This window comes from Antennarius striatus, chromosome 5 (genome assembly GCF_040054535.1).
Source record: "Antennarius striatus isolate MH-2024 chromosome 5, ASM4005453v1, whole genome shotgun sequence".
Lineage (NCBI taxonomy): Eukaryota > Metazoa > Chordata > Actinopteri > Lophiiformes > Antennariidae > Antennarius > Antennarius striatus.
The window spans coordinates 16,743,750-16,757,418 of record NC_090780.1 but is presented as its reverse complement, the minus strand read 5'-3'; the positions used below and the strand labels follow the sequence as shown (position 1 = coordinate 16,757,418).

The 13,669-nt window shown below is 39.3% G+C and overlaps 1 protein-coding gene across 4 annotated transcripts; it reads left to right on the top strand.

The window, feature by feature from the left end:
• The first annotated feature begins 10,637 nt into the window (after nt 1-10,637).
• On the top strand, nt 10,638-13,619 carry zgc:113184 (uncharacterized protein LOC553745 homolog). Of its 4 annotated transcripts, none has more exons than XM_068315895.1 (4): nt 10,638-10,737; nt 12,502-12,636; nt 12,721-13,091; nt 13,197-13,619. In XM_068315895.1, the coding sequence occupies exons 2-4, from the start codon at nt 12,525-12,527 to the stop codon at nt 13,371-13,373; spliced, it is 660 nt and encodes a 219-aa protein (XP_068171996.1). In that variant the 5' UTR covers nt 10,638-10,737; nt 12,502-12,524; the 3' UTR covers nt 13,374-13,619. The 4 variants fall into 4 exon arrangements, with proteins under 4 accessions (XP_068171996.1, XP_068171995.1, XP_068171994.1 ...); XM_068315894.1 differs by lacking the exon at nt 10,638-10,737 and adding an exon at nt 11,544-11,802; XM_068315893.1 differs by lacking the exon at nt 10,638-10,737 and adding an exon at nt 11,548-11,955.
• Nucleotides 13,620-13,669: the final 50 nt, after the last annotated feature.

Below are 13,669 nucleotides of genomic sequence, written 5' to 3'. Positions count from 1 at the left end.
ATCTTGATTAACGTTCTTGATCTATCCGAGCATAGTGACACACATTTATTATTAGCCTATCATTTATGCAATCTTTTTAAAGTTGATGGTCTCTGGGTTTTTAATTTACTAACATTGTTACTTGTAAAGACATAGCTAACCATTACTGCCCAGTCTAGGCAGATTCACAAGTATTCGCATTTAATCTGCCTCATCAGCTTTAGCAGAGTCATCGGCCACTACCACCACCACCACAAGAGTCGACACCAAAGAGGATTTACAGTATTTTACCGCTTCTCAAGGCTTCTTACAATTAGCTGGAAAAAATCTGAATAATTAACCATAATTGGTTAAACAATTTTGACTCAATCGTATAATTTGAGACAAATTCATTTATTATCACCCCATAGAGTCTGAAGTTGAGTCCCTATCAGGCTTTGGCCCTGAACAAACTTGTTGGATTAATTGATTAGATAGACCTCTTAGGCAGTTTTTGTCTTTTTGTGGGATCTTTGACTGACAACTGTAAAGCATCACTAGTTCTTTTGTTTTAAGAAGTTTATGGAAAACATTTCCCCATTCAATAACGTATCACAGCAAAAAGGAAATATTTTGCTTTATTTCAAACATGTCCTGCCCTTGCACTACAATGTAGTGTAGAGATAGTCCTGGCTATATGAGACACCATGTTGCAGTATGTTACATACTAATGATGTGATGAAAAGTGACCAAAAGTAGTCCTTCATCTCCTTTTCACCGAGCCTGTGTGGCGTTGTCACAAATGGTGCTAATGTTGGCAACTTCCCTGCCTAAATGGAAGACGACACCATGCTGCTCTCAACCACAGCAGACTGCGGGGCTGACTGCATTCAGTTGCCCGACACCCAATCCTACTGTACCCTACGCACTGGTCATTTGGATTTTGGCAGACAGAATGGAAAAAGCTGAACACTGGGAGAAAAGAGAAGGAGGCAATACGAAAGCTAGCTTGCTCAAAGTTGTATGGTCAAAAATTGCAAGACTGTTGCCACAGTCAGATGTAATATGAACTGCAGTTGAGCACAGCTGCATGAAAAGCATTCTAATGAACACAGCAGCTCAGAAACTCCCAATAGTGTTAACTAATATTATTAAAGTTATCAGACTTTCATTTTTTCTATTATCTAATGGCTAAAACCAAACTCAAAGTACATTCTGCTATCAATATTTGTAATAACTTGTGGTGTTTCTTGACACTGTCTTTCCAAATGTGCGTATGGCCATCTGGAGCAGCCATTGGCCTGTAAACCTTGAACCAGTTCACTGACACGCGAGGCTGTATTCAGGAGCAGACTGTAGCCTTACACCCTGCACACAGGACATGTTTTGAACAGCTATGTGTCATGATTTGTTGCACAAACATGCTGAGTATTAGCCTTTGCTGTCCGTCTTCTCTGGCTACCCAAAAAAGCTTTGAGAACATGCTTGGGACATCTGAAATGAGAGCAGTATCACAGAACAATATCAAAGTCTGCAGGATTTTCTTGTATGCTTTATTTTCATGACATTTGTTGTTTTTTTTGCTCAATGCTGGAACATTAGTACATTTCATCACTTCATATTTCTACTTTTTTCATTTCACACCAAGTCCGATTTGAATGGCAATTCATCTGCAAAGAAAACACAATGAGCTCATAAGGGTTTGTGGATCACTGAATAGAAGACTGATATAAATTCCAATGGCATTTGAAGATCTACGTATTTTCTTAGCAGATGAGGACACACACACATTTTTGTTGTAGAATCTGCTTGATTGGTTAACAATAGTGTAAATATCATTTGAAAAACTCCTTTCTTTATCATAAACTATGGAATATTGCAGTTAAAAACATATTTATTCATCTGCATGTGATAGCAGATATTGTTCTGTTTGCTTTTCATTCAGTACCATATCTACACTGGGTTTTCTTTTCTGGCAGTACCTGCATGTAGATTTCAGCTGGAAGCATTCTCACAATAGTGATTGCACCATAAATATTACAACACTTTTTTTTTGTTTGGTGTGACTATCACTAAAATAAACGCAGAGCACCAGAGAAAGTGTGTTGATACGAAAAGCAACCAAAAGGCCCCTGCCCTGCAGGCAATCATGGCAATACCTACCAAGAACAGTGAAACTCAGATGTAGTATGCAGTGAGATGTGATGATGTCACCAAAAAATTAGTCAGATGTTTGCCATCCATACTTCCCTGGCAAGAAATCCAAGTCAGCACCAATGTCAATACCTCAAAGTCATTGAACATCAACTGTTTCTCTTGAATTCTGCTAAAATTTTACATGCATCAGCAGAAATTCCAAGTGCCCCGTTATACACCTAGCTCAAACTTTCATTTTGTCTTTTAGGTAGCAAATGTACTTGCTCCTGCTCTCAGGGCATGGTCTTACAATCCAATGTGGTCAAGTACATTGTTGTTGCATTGCTGAGCCAGTGAAAAAGTGATCTGAAATTTTTCCTCCTATTTATAAGATGCTTTATTCTGATGATTCAGATATGTGGGTTCACAAGGCATGTAGTCTTTTTTTTTGTGCCTACTGTAATGTCACTGCATCCAAAATTGTTTGTTCAGTTTTGTGTGAAAGTGTGTGGAGAGCTGCCAACTCCAAATATTTTCACAAGATGTGCGAGCAGAAACAGTGTGTGTGACCTTTAAGATGTGCCGCAGAAGACACTAATGTTAATAAAGATTGAATCTTGATTGATTCCAACACATTGTTGATATAAATAACCGATAAAGTTTTGTACCTTGTGCAAATGTGCAGCATTTCTCTTTATTCAAGAAATGTTATCATGACATTTTTGTTGTAGAGGGGACACCTGCATCCCAACTGAATCCTGATTCACTATGCAAATGTGAATGTAGATTAACTAGTAACGGGCTCACACTTCCAGTGTATTTTTCGGTAAATGCTTCCTTGCTTTGAGTGTCTAAACACTGCTTCCATTTCCCAGTGTCTGTTTGTGCCACCAGCATAAACAGTAATTAAATAATTGGAGCTCGTTTGGGGGATGAAAATGCTGCTGACAGCCATTCTTTTATCTTTGACTGGTCTAAAGAATTAGTTATTATATTTTGTTTGTCATGAATACTTGTACGGGCCTGTCACAAAGAGGTTGTTTGTGTGACAGAGCGAGAGAGACAGAGAGAGAGAGAGAGAGAGAGAGAGAGAGAGAGAGAGAGAGAGAGAGAGAGAGAGAGAGAGAGAGAGAGAGAGAGAGAGAGAGAGAGAGAGAGAGAGAGAGAGAGAAGCTGATTACTGAAGAGGGAAGTTAATGGGTTTGTTTGTGAGGATGCTGCACCTGTCATTTATTAATGGGTAGAGCTGTAAATAACTACGTAAATCTGTTTAGTACCCATTGGGGAGTTACTGTGTTACTTTCTCCAGTCTTCCTTTTTTACTGAAATCCTTCTTTGCGCAGACTCCAACACACAGATATCAATGCAGAGATGTTTACTTGTGTTACTTATGGTCCAGAGAATCTCTGTACCTTGCAAAATCTTTCTCTGTATTTCAGAGAAAAGACAAAACTTTAAAATGTGATGTTAGTACAAATAAAACTCAGATGATGACCATTCAGTTTCCTATATTCATCAGAACACATATTCTTTCTCCACTGCATATTTGTCCAACAGTGTTATTATGTGTGTGGGTGTGTTGTTGAGTGGAAAACCCTCTGTAAGTGTATTTATAGCGGGCCATTGTTGAGCCCAAAGAAACCTCTGTAATTGGATCTGGTCTCCCTCACAAGAGATTCCAGTGTTAAATGAGTTGGCAGACGTCATTGTTCATGCCATCCTTGAGATGACTGTACACCGCACATCACCATCTTAAGATCTTATTCCCCATGGGATTAAATTCACGAGTCAATGTTAAAACGACTGAATTAACGTTCTGCACTGTTTGAAAGGCAGGAATGGTGAAAAACCTGGTTGCTCCGTTGTGACCTTGGATATTACAGAGTTTACAATGTGGTCCAACAGTTACGAACAGTAAAACCAGATGTCACGGTTCAAAGCAAATATCCCACTGGTTTAAATTATGCGGTTTTTATTTTAACAGAGGAAAAAAAATTAACTACCAAACTAGTTTAAATTCTCACTTTAATACTTTGTTTGGTGACTCCAAGGTTACTTTTATATTGTTTACAGCCTCTAAGTCATTTAGAAATAACAGGTGCAGCATTCTTGTGCTTACATGTGTGCTTGACAGCAATTAAAATTAAAATACTTTGATCAGATTGATGAATTCACATTGTAACTGCTTATTGCCAACACGAATGTCATCTCTGGAAACAATGTTAGGGAAAACATGTCTGAAGTGACACAAGTAACAGGAAAAGCCTGACAATGCAGATTGATCCCTGATAGTTTTATGTTAAACGCTCTAAACTGTACGGCATCAAAAACTGGATCATAAAATGTGAAGATGCGGCTGGAGGAGCACGGTGCATGTGTGTGGAAAGTTCTCTCCGCTTAGCCAGAGAATATGAGATGTTACAATTATAAAACAAGACTGACAGGATGGATAGTGTTGCACAGCAGATGACAGTTCCTGACTACATGCCCAGAAGTTATTCACAGCAAAACCCCGCCACACACACACACACACACACACACACACACACACACACACACACACACACACACACACACACACACACACACACACACACACACACACACACACACACACACACACACACACACACACACATTTCAGAGCCCCAAGACAGGGATCAAGTGCAAAGGATGGATGGCGGAGGGGGCCGGTGGACAGGGTGTTGTATGTGCTTGTGAGGAGAAAAGGGTTCAAGGTCAGAGCAAACACATGGTGCAAACCAGCAAACATATATTGTAGCTGGGTGGTACAGTATAAGGGACAACAGCTGTAATTCACAGCCAGTAGAGGATGTAGATGAAGCCTCTTTAACTCCGATGTGCTTTAGCACAAACATACATGGGTATCTGAGTAAAAGTAGGAGTTAATATACAAGTTTTCACTCAGTGTAAATATGTTCTATCTCAAAAGCTTTGTACATGAATTGATCAGTGTCTAATACTGTACTTGGAAAAAAAAACAAGAATTGGTTTTTCACTGATATTGCTTTAATCTTCACATCTTTTTTTTTTATAGTTCGGCTGTTTTCGGATTAAATCGTGACAATAATTGTTTTCTTACTTTTCGAGACCTTACTGGTATTTTAAATAAGTGATGTTACAAACCGTAATATGGCCCTAAATAGTCAATTAATTTAGCATATTTTTTTCAAGTTCCTCAATCACCAAAGGTTTTCTTCGACTGGAGGCTTGACTCAAAGTTTGTGTCCCTGAAGTATGCCCAGAAGCTTTTTTTTCTAACTTGAACCTTTATAATTTCCAGAACACCTGGAAACCAGGAATTGACGCAACTACGCCACCAGTTGAGGTTGTAAATTTGTCAATTAGTTGACATAAACTGACATTTGCGTAACACATAGGATGTAATGGGTTAGCACTTTAGTATATTTTGGGTCTCTCCTGAAAGTGAGATCCTGATCCCAATGACAAACCCATTTTGACAAAAGACCAGAAGAAAGTGAGATGAAAGTTTCCTCACTGTTAGGGTAGGTCATTTAGCAAAATGTTGTGTTCCCAATGAATGCAAAGTACTTGAGTGGATGTCACAGCAGGATCATATGAGATTAATAAAATCACTAATGGGAGTGGTACAAGTTCACAATAGCACATAAAACTCTATGATTTCCATCATCAACTTTAAACAAGACAGACATCACTGCTTCCTTTGCTGTGGATGTCACAGGTATGTAAACCCCCCCCCCCCAAACAACAGCGTTACTATGCATCCCAGACAACTGAGAGAATTGCGTCACACGAAACATGTACGAATTTCTCATCTTTGCACCCTTCCAGTTGTTTGTGTCACCCTTTGCAAATTCACATTTACAGACAGTTTAGTAATGACTTTCCGCAGCTGTGAAAAGAGTTAGAGATAGAGTTTAGTGTCTTTACAATGAACCAGCTAATCTCTTCTAAAATGAATAAAGTACATTAAAAATGTATTTTTTTAAAATGGCAGCCATAAAGTAAGGTTTCCCCAACAGAAAATCTGGTGTCCATCTGACCACGATATACTGTAGTTGTGTGAGAGCACTGTGATGATCTTCTAAAGTTAAGAAAAAGTAACTATATGATATTGACATTGACAATTTCCACTCATGATGGCCCAGTTCAAACTGGAACGTTTTAGATAAAATAAAGGAGAAAAGTCAGCTCTAACAAGCTTACACTGCAAGTCATTCAGATTTCACTGTGCTGCAATAGAAAGTTTTGCCTTTATTGCAAATCTTAAATGATTGCAGCTCTGACTTGGGATTGTGAAGTCACATCAGATCAGAAGCCCACCTTAATGGTTTACGCTCAACCAGTTGACCTACAATGAATATTAACTAAACCATAGCAACAACACAAACGTCTCTTCTTAGATCGACATGATAAAGACATGATCAGACATCTCAAAGTATCAGGTTGCCCATCCCTCACACTTGGTTACCTAACCAGTTGGAAGTAGAAAGAGCTGGCACCCATCAGAGGTCACAGAGAGCTGGTTGTTGTTGCAGTAAAGTCAGCTGTCAGGGATGACATTGAGGACAAAAACTACTGCTCCTCCTTTATAAATGGATGTACAGAAGGTGGTCTGCCACCCACACAATGATCCTTGAAGTTGGTCTATTTTAAAATCCATGTCAACCACAGATAATACATGACTGGCACACTCACACACACACTCACACACACACACACACACACACACACACACACACACACACACACACACACACACACACACACACACACACACACACACACACACACACACACACACACACACACACACTCACACACACACACACACACGGAAACAGGACTGAATAAAAACTTGAATACACACTTTCATGAATGGGTCTCTTTGTGTATTCAGTCCCCCTACTGCTACTGGTTACAAATGTCATAAAATTCTCACAGTTTCACCTATTTTACCAAAGCACCTCTGTGGAAGACCATAGAGCACTGCTTTAAGACTCTGCTCCACAATGCATGTTTGCATCTATTGTGTGAAATTTTATGCACCCTGTCACACATTTTAACTACACAACAACATGTCAACAACAATAATTTATTTGCCCTATTCAGCTTCTCCTCAGTTCATTGGGTGATGAGCTGTCAGATTTTTTTAATATTGTTATATTTTTTTTATATCTTGGCGGCAAACTGCCCATGGGTGCTTTTGACTTCTTTTAATTGTGGGCAACACTGATAATTTGCTATTAAAATTTTATGCCCAGAATCCTGTTGTACTTGCTCCCCGACTTTCTCCTTTTATAGAGGATAAAATGGTGCAGCCATAACTCTAACTCCAACAACAATAACCCCCACCCATTACGAATGAAGATACAATTTGCCATCTGTTGATTCACCACTTTGGTCCAGTATAAACTCACTATTGAGAGATTGCCATGAATTAGGATGAATTATCATTAATTATTTATAATAGAATAATGCCTTAATGTCATTCAATGAAGCCACAAGTTCAGAATTTTGATTTGGTTCGATTCCTTTTTGTTCAGAGTTAACTTGTTCTCCCCGTGTTTGTGTGTGTTCTCTGGGTTCTTCTTCCGTCCACATCTAAAAACACGTAACTGAGGTGAACTGGACACGCCGAATTCTCTGTAGGTGTGACTCCGAAAGTGAATGTTTGTCTATCTGTGATAAGCCGCCTACTTATCCAGGATGTTCTATATACTTGTTTTTCGACAAGGAAAGGAACAGTAGGTTCTCTTGTGGCCTCTCACATTACAAACATTTTCTTGTATAATTGGTGTTACGCCTGTCTCCGCTCCTGTGCCTGCAGCGCCGCTGGCTCGGCTCCTGGCTGCAGAGGACGGATTGTCTGTTTGATGCCAACTCTATGAAAGTTGGATGATAGGTAGCCCAGAGGTTAGAGAATGGGCTAGTAGCCAATACTGTCAAAAATAAAATCTTCAGTCATTATAAAATACTTGTCGGGTACGGAGATGATGTAGGTGGGCTGATTGCGGGAACTTTGACGAACACTATGGCCGTGCGGTCAGGCAAATGGAAACACTCAAGATTTCTTCTGTTGTAAGTTATTACGGCTTTTGGGGCAGCCGATGAATCAATAGGGATGACATAAATGAAGGCTGATTTTTATATGATAACGCAGACAAACATTTCTGTCAGGTGTGGTATGGCAATCTGCTTGGTAAATGGAAAGGACACACACCTGGTCTCTAACCAATTTATAAATTGTCCAGCCTCTAGCTCCTCCCACTTCCTGATCCTTCAGCTCCTTCTCCAAACCTGCTCTTCACAACAGTCATAATTTAATATTCAATGCCATAAAATTTATTTTGATTTGGATGAGCTTTAGCATTTGTTGGGTGTCACTTTTCACCACGGCCAGTATACAGAAAAAGAAAGTAGTTACTTTTCACTCTTCCAACTCAACTGAAGCGGACAAAGAATATCGATTACAATTAAGATTGTAGTCAAAAATCAGTGGAACTGAACATTTTTTGGTTTGCCCTGAGGTGTCTAGCATGCCCTGAAGTATTGTGTTTAAGGCCATGACTCTTGTGTTCAGATATGTTCTGAATGTTCACCAGTGTTGCCTGTTGTGCAGTGGGTGGTTGCAGATGTTTAGGTGTCACTGTTATGTTATTGCCCAATCAAAAGCCAGGAATAGCACTCGAACTTCTACATTATTTCTCCATTAGGTGAACAAATAAAATAAAGTTGTCTTCACTTTTGACTGCATGGGCAAATATGGACAGGCTGAGTCCACCCTTGCACTAAGCTACATCCAACCTCACTTGAGCCTCTGGGGCAGCTCCTTCCTTTAAAGTAAGCTGACTCTGACCAACATTACACAACCATGACCATGTGTTTTCTGTGCATTGCATATTTTGTTGGCAAAATGTGCAATGCACTGAAAAATTACTGTATATGCTGTGTTGTATCTCCATGAAACTAGAGGCAAGTGTTTGTTTAGGCTAAAATAAAACTATGGCCGTTTGGCCTGATATTCTGTGTGTAGAAGAAGGGGCAGAGCAGGATGTACTTCCTGAGGAGGCTGGCCTCCTTCAACATCTGTCCTAAGCTCCTTCTCATGTTCTATCAGTCCGTAGTCTCCACTGTGCTGTCATACGCCATTGTGTGTTGGGGTGGGGGGCCAGGAAAAGAGATATGGACCGTCTGAACAGACTCATCCGCAGAGCGGGCTCAGTGGTCGGGCTGAGCCTGGACTCTGTGGATACGCTTCTGGAGATCAGGACCATGTCTAAAATTAAGGCTATCATGAACAACACCAGGCACCCCATACACACCACCTTCTCCCAGCAGAGGAGCACCTTCAGCGGCAGACTGCTGTCACACAGCGCCTCCACAGAGAGGCTGAGGTCCTCCTTCATGCCCCGTGCCATCAGGGGGTACAATGACTCTCTCAGGAGGAGCGGGGGGGAGGTGGCGTGGTCAGCACGCGGTTGAATGGATTTAATTTAATTTTATACCGTTTATATTTTTATTTAATTTTATACTGTTTATATTTTAATTTAATACTGTTTATATTTTAATTTAATTTTATACTGTTTATATTTTAATTTAATACTGTTTATATTTTAGTTATAGTTTAGTATATAAGTCCTGTTAGTGCTACATGTGTCTGTTAGTGTAGTGTATGTCTTGCGTTATGTCCTGTGATGTCAGTGTTTCTTTTTCTCCTAGTGTTTATCCAGTATTTATTCGGTATGTAATGCCTGAGCAGTGGATATGTACAATTTTCTCCGGGATTAATAAAGTATCTATCTATCTATCTATCTATCTATCTATCTATCTATCTATCTATCTATCTATCTATCTATCTATCTATCTATCTATCTATCTATCTATCTATCTATCTATCTATCTATCTATCTTTCTATCTATCTATCTATCTATCTATCTATCTATCTATCTATCTATCTATCTATCTATCTATCTATCTATCTATCTATCTATCTATCTATCTATCTATCTATCTATCCATCCATCCATCCATCCATCCATCCATCCATCCATCCATCCATCCATCCATCCATCATCCATCCATCCATCATCCATCCATCCATCCATCCATCCATCCATCTAATCATTGAAGACACCGAGCCCTTCTCCTTTCAATGAATTCGAGGGGGATTTTTTAACTTTTGGATCTGAGGGGAGTTCATATTCTACATTTCAAATTACCACATAGATTTTAAATTAGATTACAATGATATGAAATAAATTAAAGAGAAAATAGAAGTGAAATTCCAGTCTTACAGCTTGTTTAAAAACAACCCCCAGTTTTACATCCTGTTATTAGTGGATTATTTTGGTGATTAATTTAATTGTCCATACGATGCTGATTAACTCGATACTAAAATCATTTTGAGCTTAAACCAGTTTCAGTTTGAAAATCTCCTTTAAAAATTCCTATTCACCTCTCAAAATACAGGCGTCTTATTTTTGAAGGGATCCTTGTTCGACAGGAAGTTTTATTTTGCAGGTGTGTCGTGTTCAGGTGGGTGTTGTGACGTCATCAAAGTAAAACGCGGATCTCGACTCGTTCGTCCACGGAAAGGATTGATATTCGTATCACGAGTCGCTGCGATCACTTGAAATGTAAGACTTTTTTATTTAACGTGAGTCAAAGACATGTTCAACAGACATAAGTCTGATTTCTTTTAAATATTTTTTAAAAAATGAAAACGTCCTCAGGGGAGAGTTCAGCGTTTCTCAGTGACACAGAGCTCAAGTTAAGAAACTCAGGCGTGACTCTAAGTTTCCACTAACTGAGAAAATTACACAATCGTGATTCATGTAAAGTCGGAAATGAAAAAAAGTTTGGAAGCTGAGGTTAAACACGGGCATTTAAAACCACGAGGTTCCCTCACACCTGACGTGTAAAATGATCAGAGTGAAAGTACAACACACTTCACAATGTGTGCTAAATGTGAGATGAACTGTTAAATGATTTGGTTTATGCATTTATCTAACCTAACAGTATGGATAATGAGTCGAATAAGCTCCATTTATGTTGTTATAACATTTATAATAACAGTAATGCTGATAAGGACAGGGCAGCAGTGATGCACAAGGTTTTGGGTTCAAATCCTTTCTGCGTGGGGTTTTGATATCATGATCGGTTTTTATCCCAATTGAAAAAATAATTTAGTCATTCAGAAGTACAGTAGTAGGGTATTCTAATTTTTTCACAACATATCTGAGATCAGTGGAATCTGATCAAGAAAATCACAATATCAACACAAGCCAGGTCAGAACAAAGATGTAGAGGCTGACACTTTCAGTGCAAAATCAGTTAGGTAATTTTAAAATCTTTCAGCATGATGGAAAGCTGTGAAGCATTACATACAAAGTATAAACCCAAAATTAAATGTGCTGTCTACTTTAAAAAAATGCTGTGTTTGACTCATGAAACAGTTTCAGGTGACCACAAAGTTCCTTTTAATACTACAAAAGTTTCACTTCCCTATTTTCAAGAGCTGGTTCTTCATTTTGAACACTTTCCAAAGAAGCATCTGTGTCGTTACATGAATAGAGCTGCAGTCCTATTAGCTCAGCTGGGAGGACGCAGACTCTTATTACAAGCCATCGTGTTTGGAAAAGAGTCATCTGAAGAATCGATTTCTCCATCACAAACTCGTTAAGGTGTGTCGTGGAAAGATTGTGAGTCTGGATTAATTTATTCTGAGGCAATGTCTGACGCTTCTCCATTAAGCTTCTTTATTTGTGAGGTTCGATAGATAGAAGCCCTGAGCACAGCAAGGAAATACAAGGTATCCCAAACTGCCAGAGCAGCTGTTTGCTATCTCCCTGTGTGTAAGTTGGATATACTACATAACATAATATATTGTATGATAATGGAAAAGAAATTAAATTTATAACCTGAGTGAGTGGAGAAAAATGCTAAATACAGTTGTTGAACACCAGAAAAAAATATGTAAATCCTATTTCAGGAGCAAATCTCATCCAAATAAATGCATCTGTTTTTGCTGTGGATTTTGATAATTACTGTGTAGTGGTGTTTCTGGTGGATTTTGGACCAAGGAAGTTGTTTTCTTATGGCAGTTCCTGGTACAGATGTTTATTCTAAATCACTTTTCCCAATGTCTTCAGATTGTGAGATAAAATGAAGTACCTTGACATGGATAATGCCACATGTTCTTTTGCTACTCACAATTGGATCAAGATCCAGATCATAATATAAATCTAGGAGGTTCAAATGTGTATTAAGAGGGAGAAATGCTTTCCTACTTGGAGAAAGTTACACTCTGTTGGGGCTGATAGCACGACTATAGACTCTAGCCATATTCTTCATATGTCACCCACCTGTCATCCATACATTTATTTGTCTCTGTTTACCAGCTCTAGTCCTTTGAACCACTGCAATGGAGGACGCTTACAATAAACTGTATGAACAGTTTCTTCATCTGAAGTCACTTTGCCTGAAGCAAGCAGCTTTGTTGCATGAACTCTCAACAGCTCTGCAGAAACATCAAGGTCCGTATGAAAGATGCTGGAAATCTAGTGCACATCAACATGTTTGGATTGCTTTTCTCAACACATGTTAAACCCTACCTGCAGGATCCACTGTTCCTAATGGCGAGCTCAGCGATATGATGTCCACCCATGTGAAATGTGTTCAAGACATCCCTGCATACCTCAAAGAACAGCCTTGTCTACAAACAGCCACTGTACAGAACCCTGCAGAACCTTCGGGCGTTGATCATCTCTCCAGAAACATGTGGACTTTTTCAGATATCCTTGCTGAAGATATATCCCAGCTTAGTGTGGACGGGCCTTTTCAGAAAAAAGAGAATCAGGGGGGAGCTCAAAATGCGGTGCCATCACTACATTGTGACCCTTGTGTGTCACAAGGATTCTCTTCCAAAGTTTCAAAAAACCTGTGGCAAACAGATCATCTTAGTGAAGATATGACGATGCAAGTAATGAGGGTAGGTTCTTGACTTGACAGATACATCCACCTGTGGACAGGTGTTTACCAATCCGTGTTGGATTTAACCTGAAATGCTCCATGTATTGTTGTCTCTGGTTGTCAGATGCCTACAGAAGGCAACACATCACTCACTGGCCATTTTCCAAGCCAGTCTGATGGATTGCTGCTGTCGGACGTGGCGCTGCAGTCACATGTTTGTGAGTTCTGCCAGGCAACTTTCCCTGGAGACACAACCACCAGAGGGGAGTTCCTACGACACCTTTACACCCACGTCACCTAGACTGAATCCCGCATTAGAATGATGCATTAGAATGATATCCTGTAATGGTATTTTCTTCTTCTCCTTTCAGTTTTTCCCTTCAGGGGTCACCACAGCGAATCAGTTGCCTCCATCTAACCCTGTCTTCTGCATCCTCTTCTCTCACAACAACTATCTCCATATCTTTCACTACATCCATAAACCTGCTCTTTGGTCTTCCTCTAGGTCTCCTGCCTGGCAGTTCAAAACTCAGCATCCTTCTACCGATATATATATATATATATATATATATATATATATATATATATATATATATA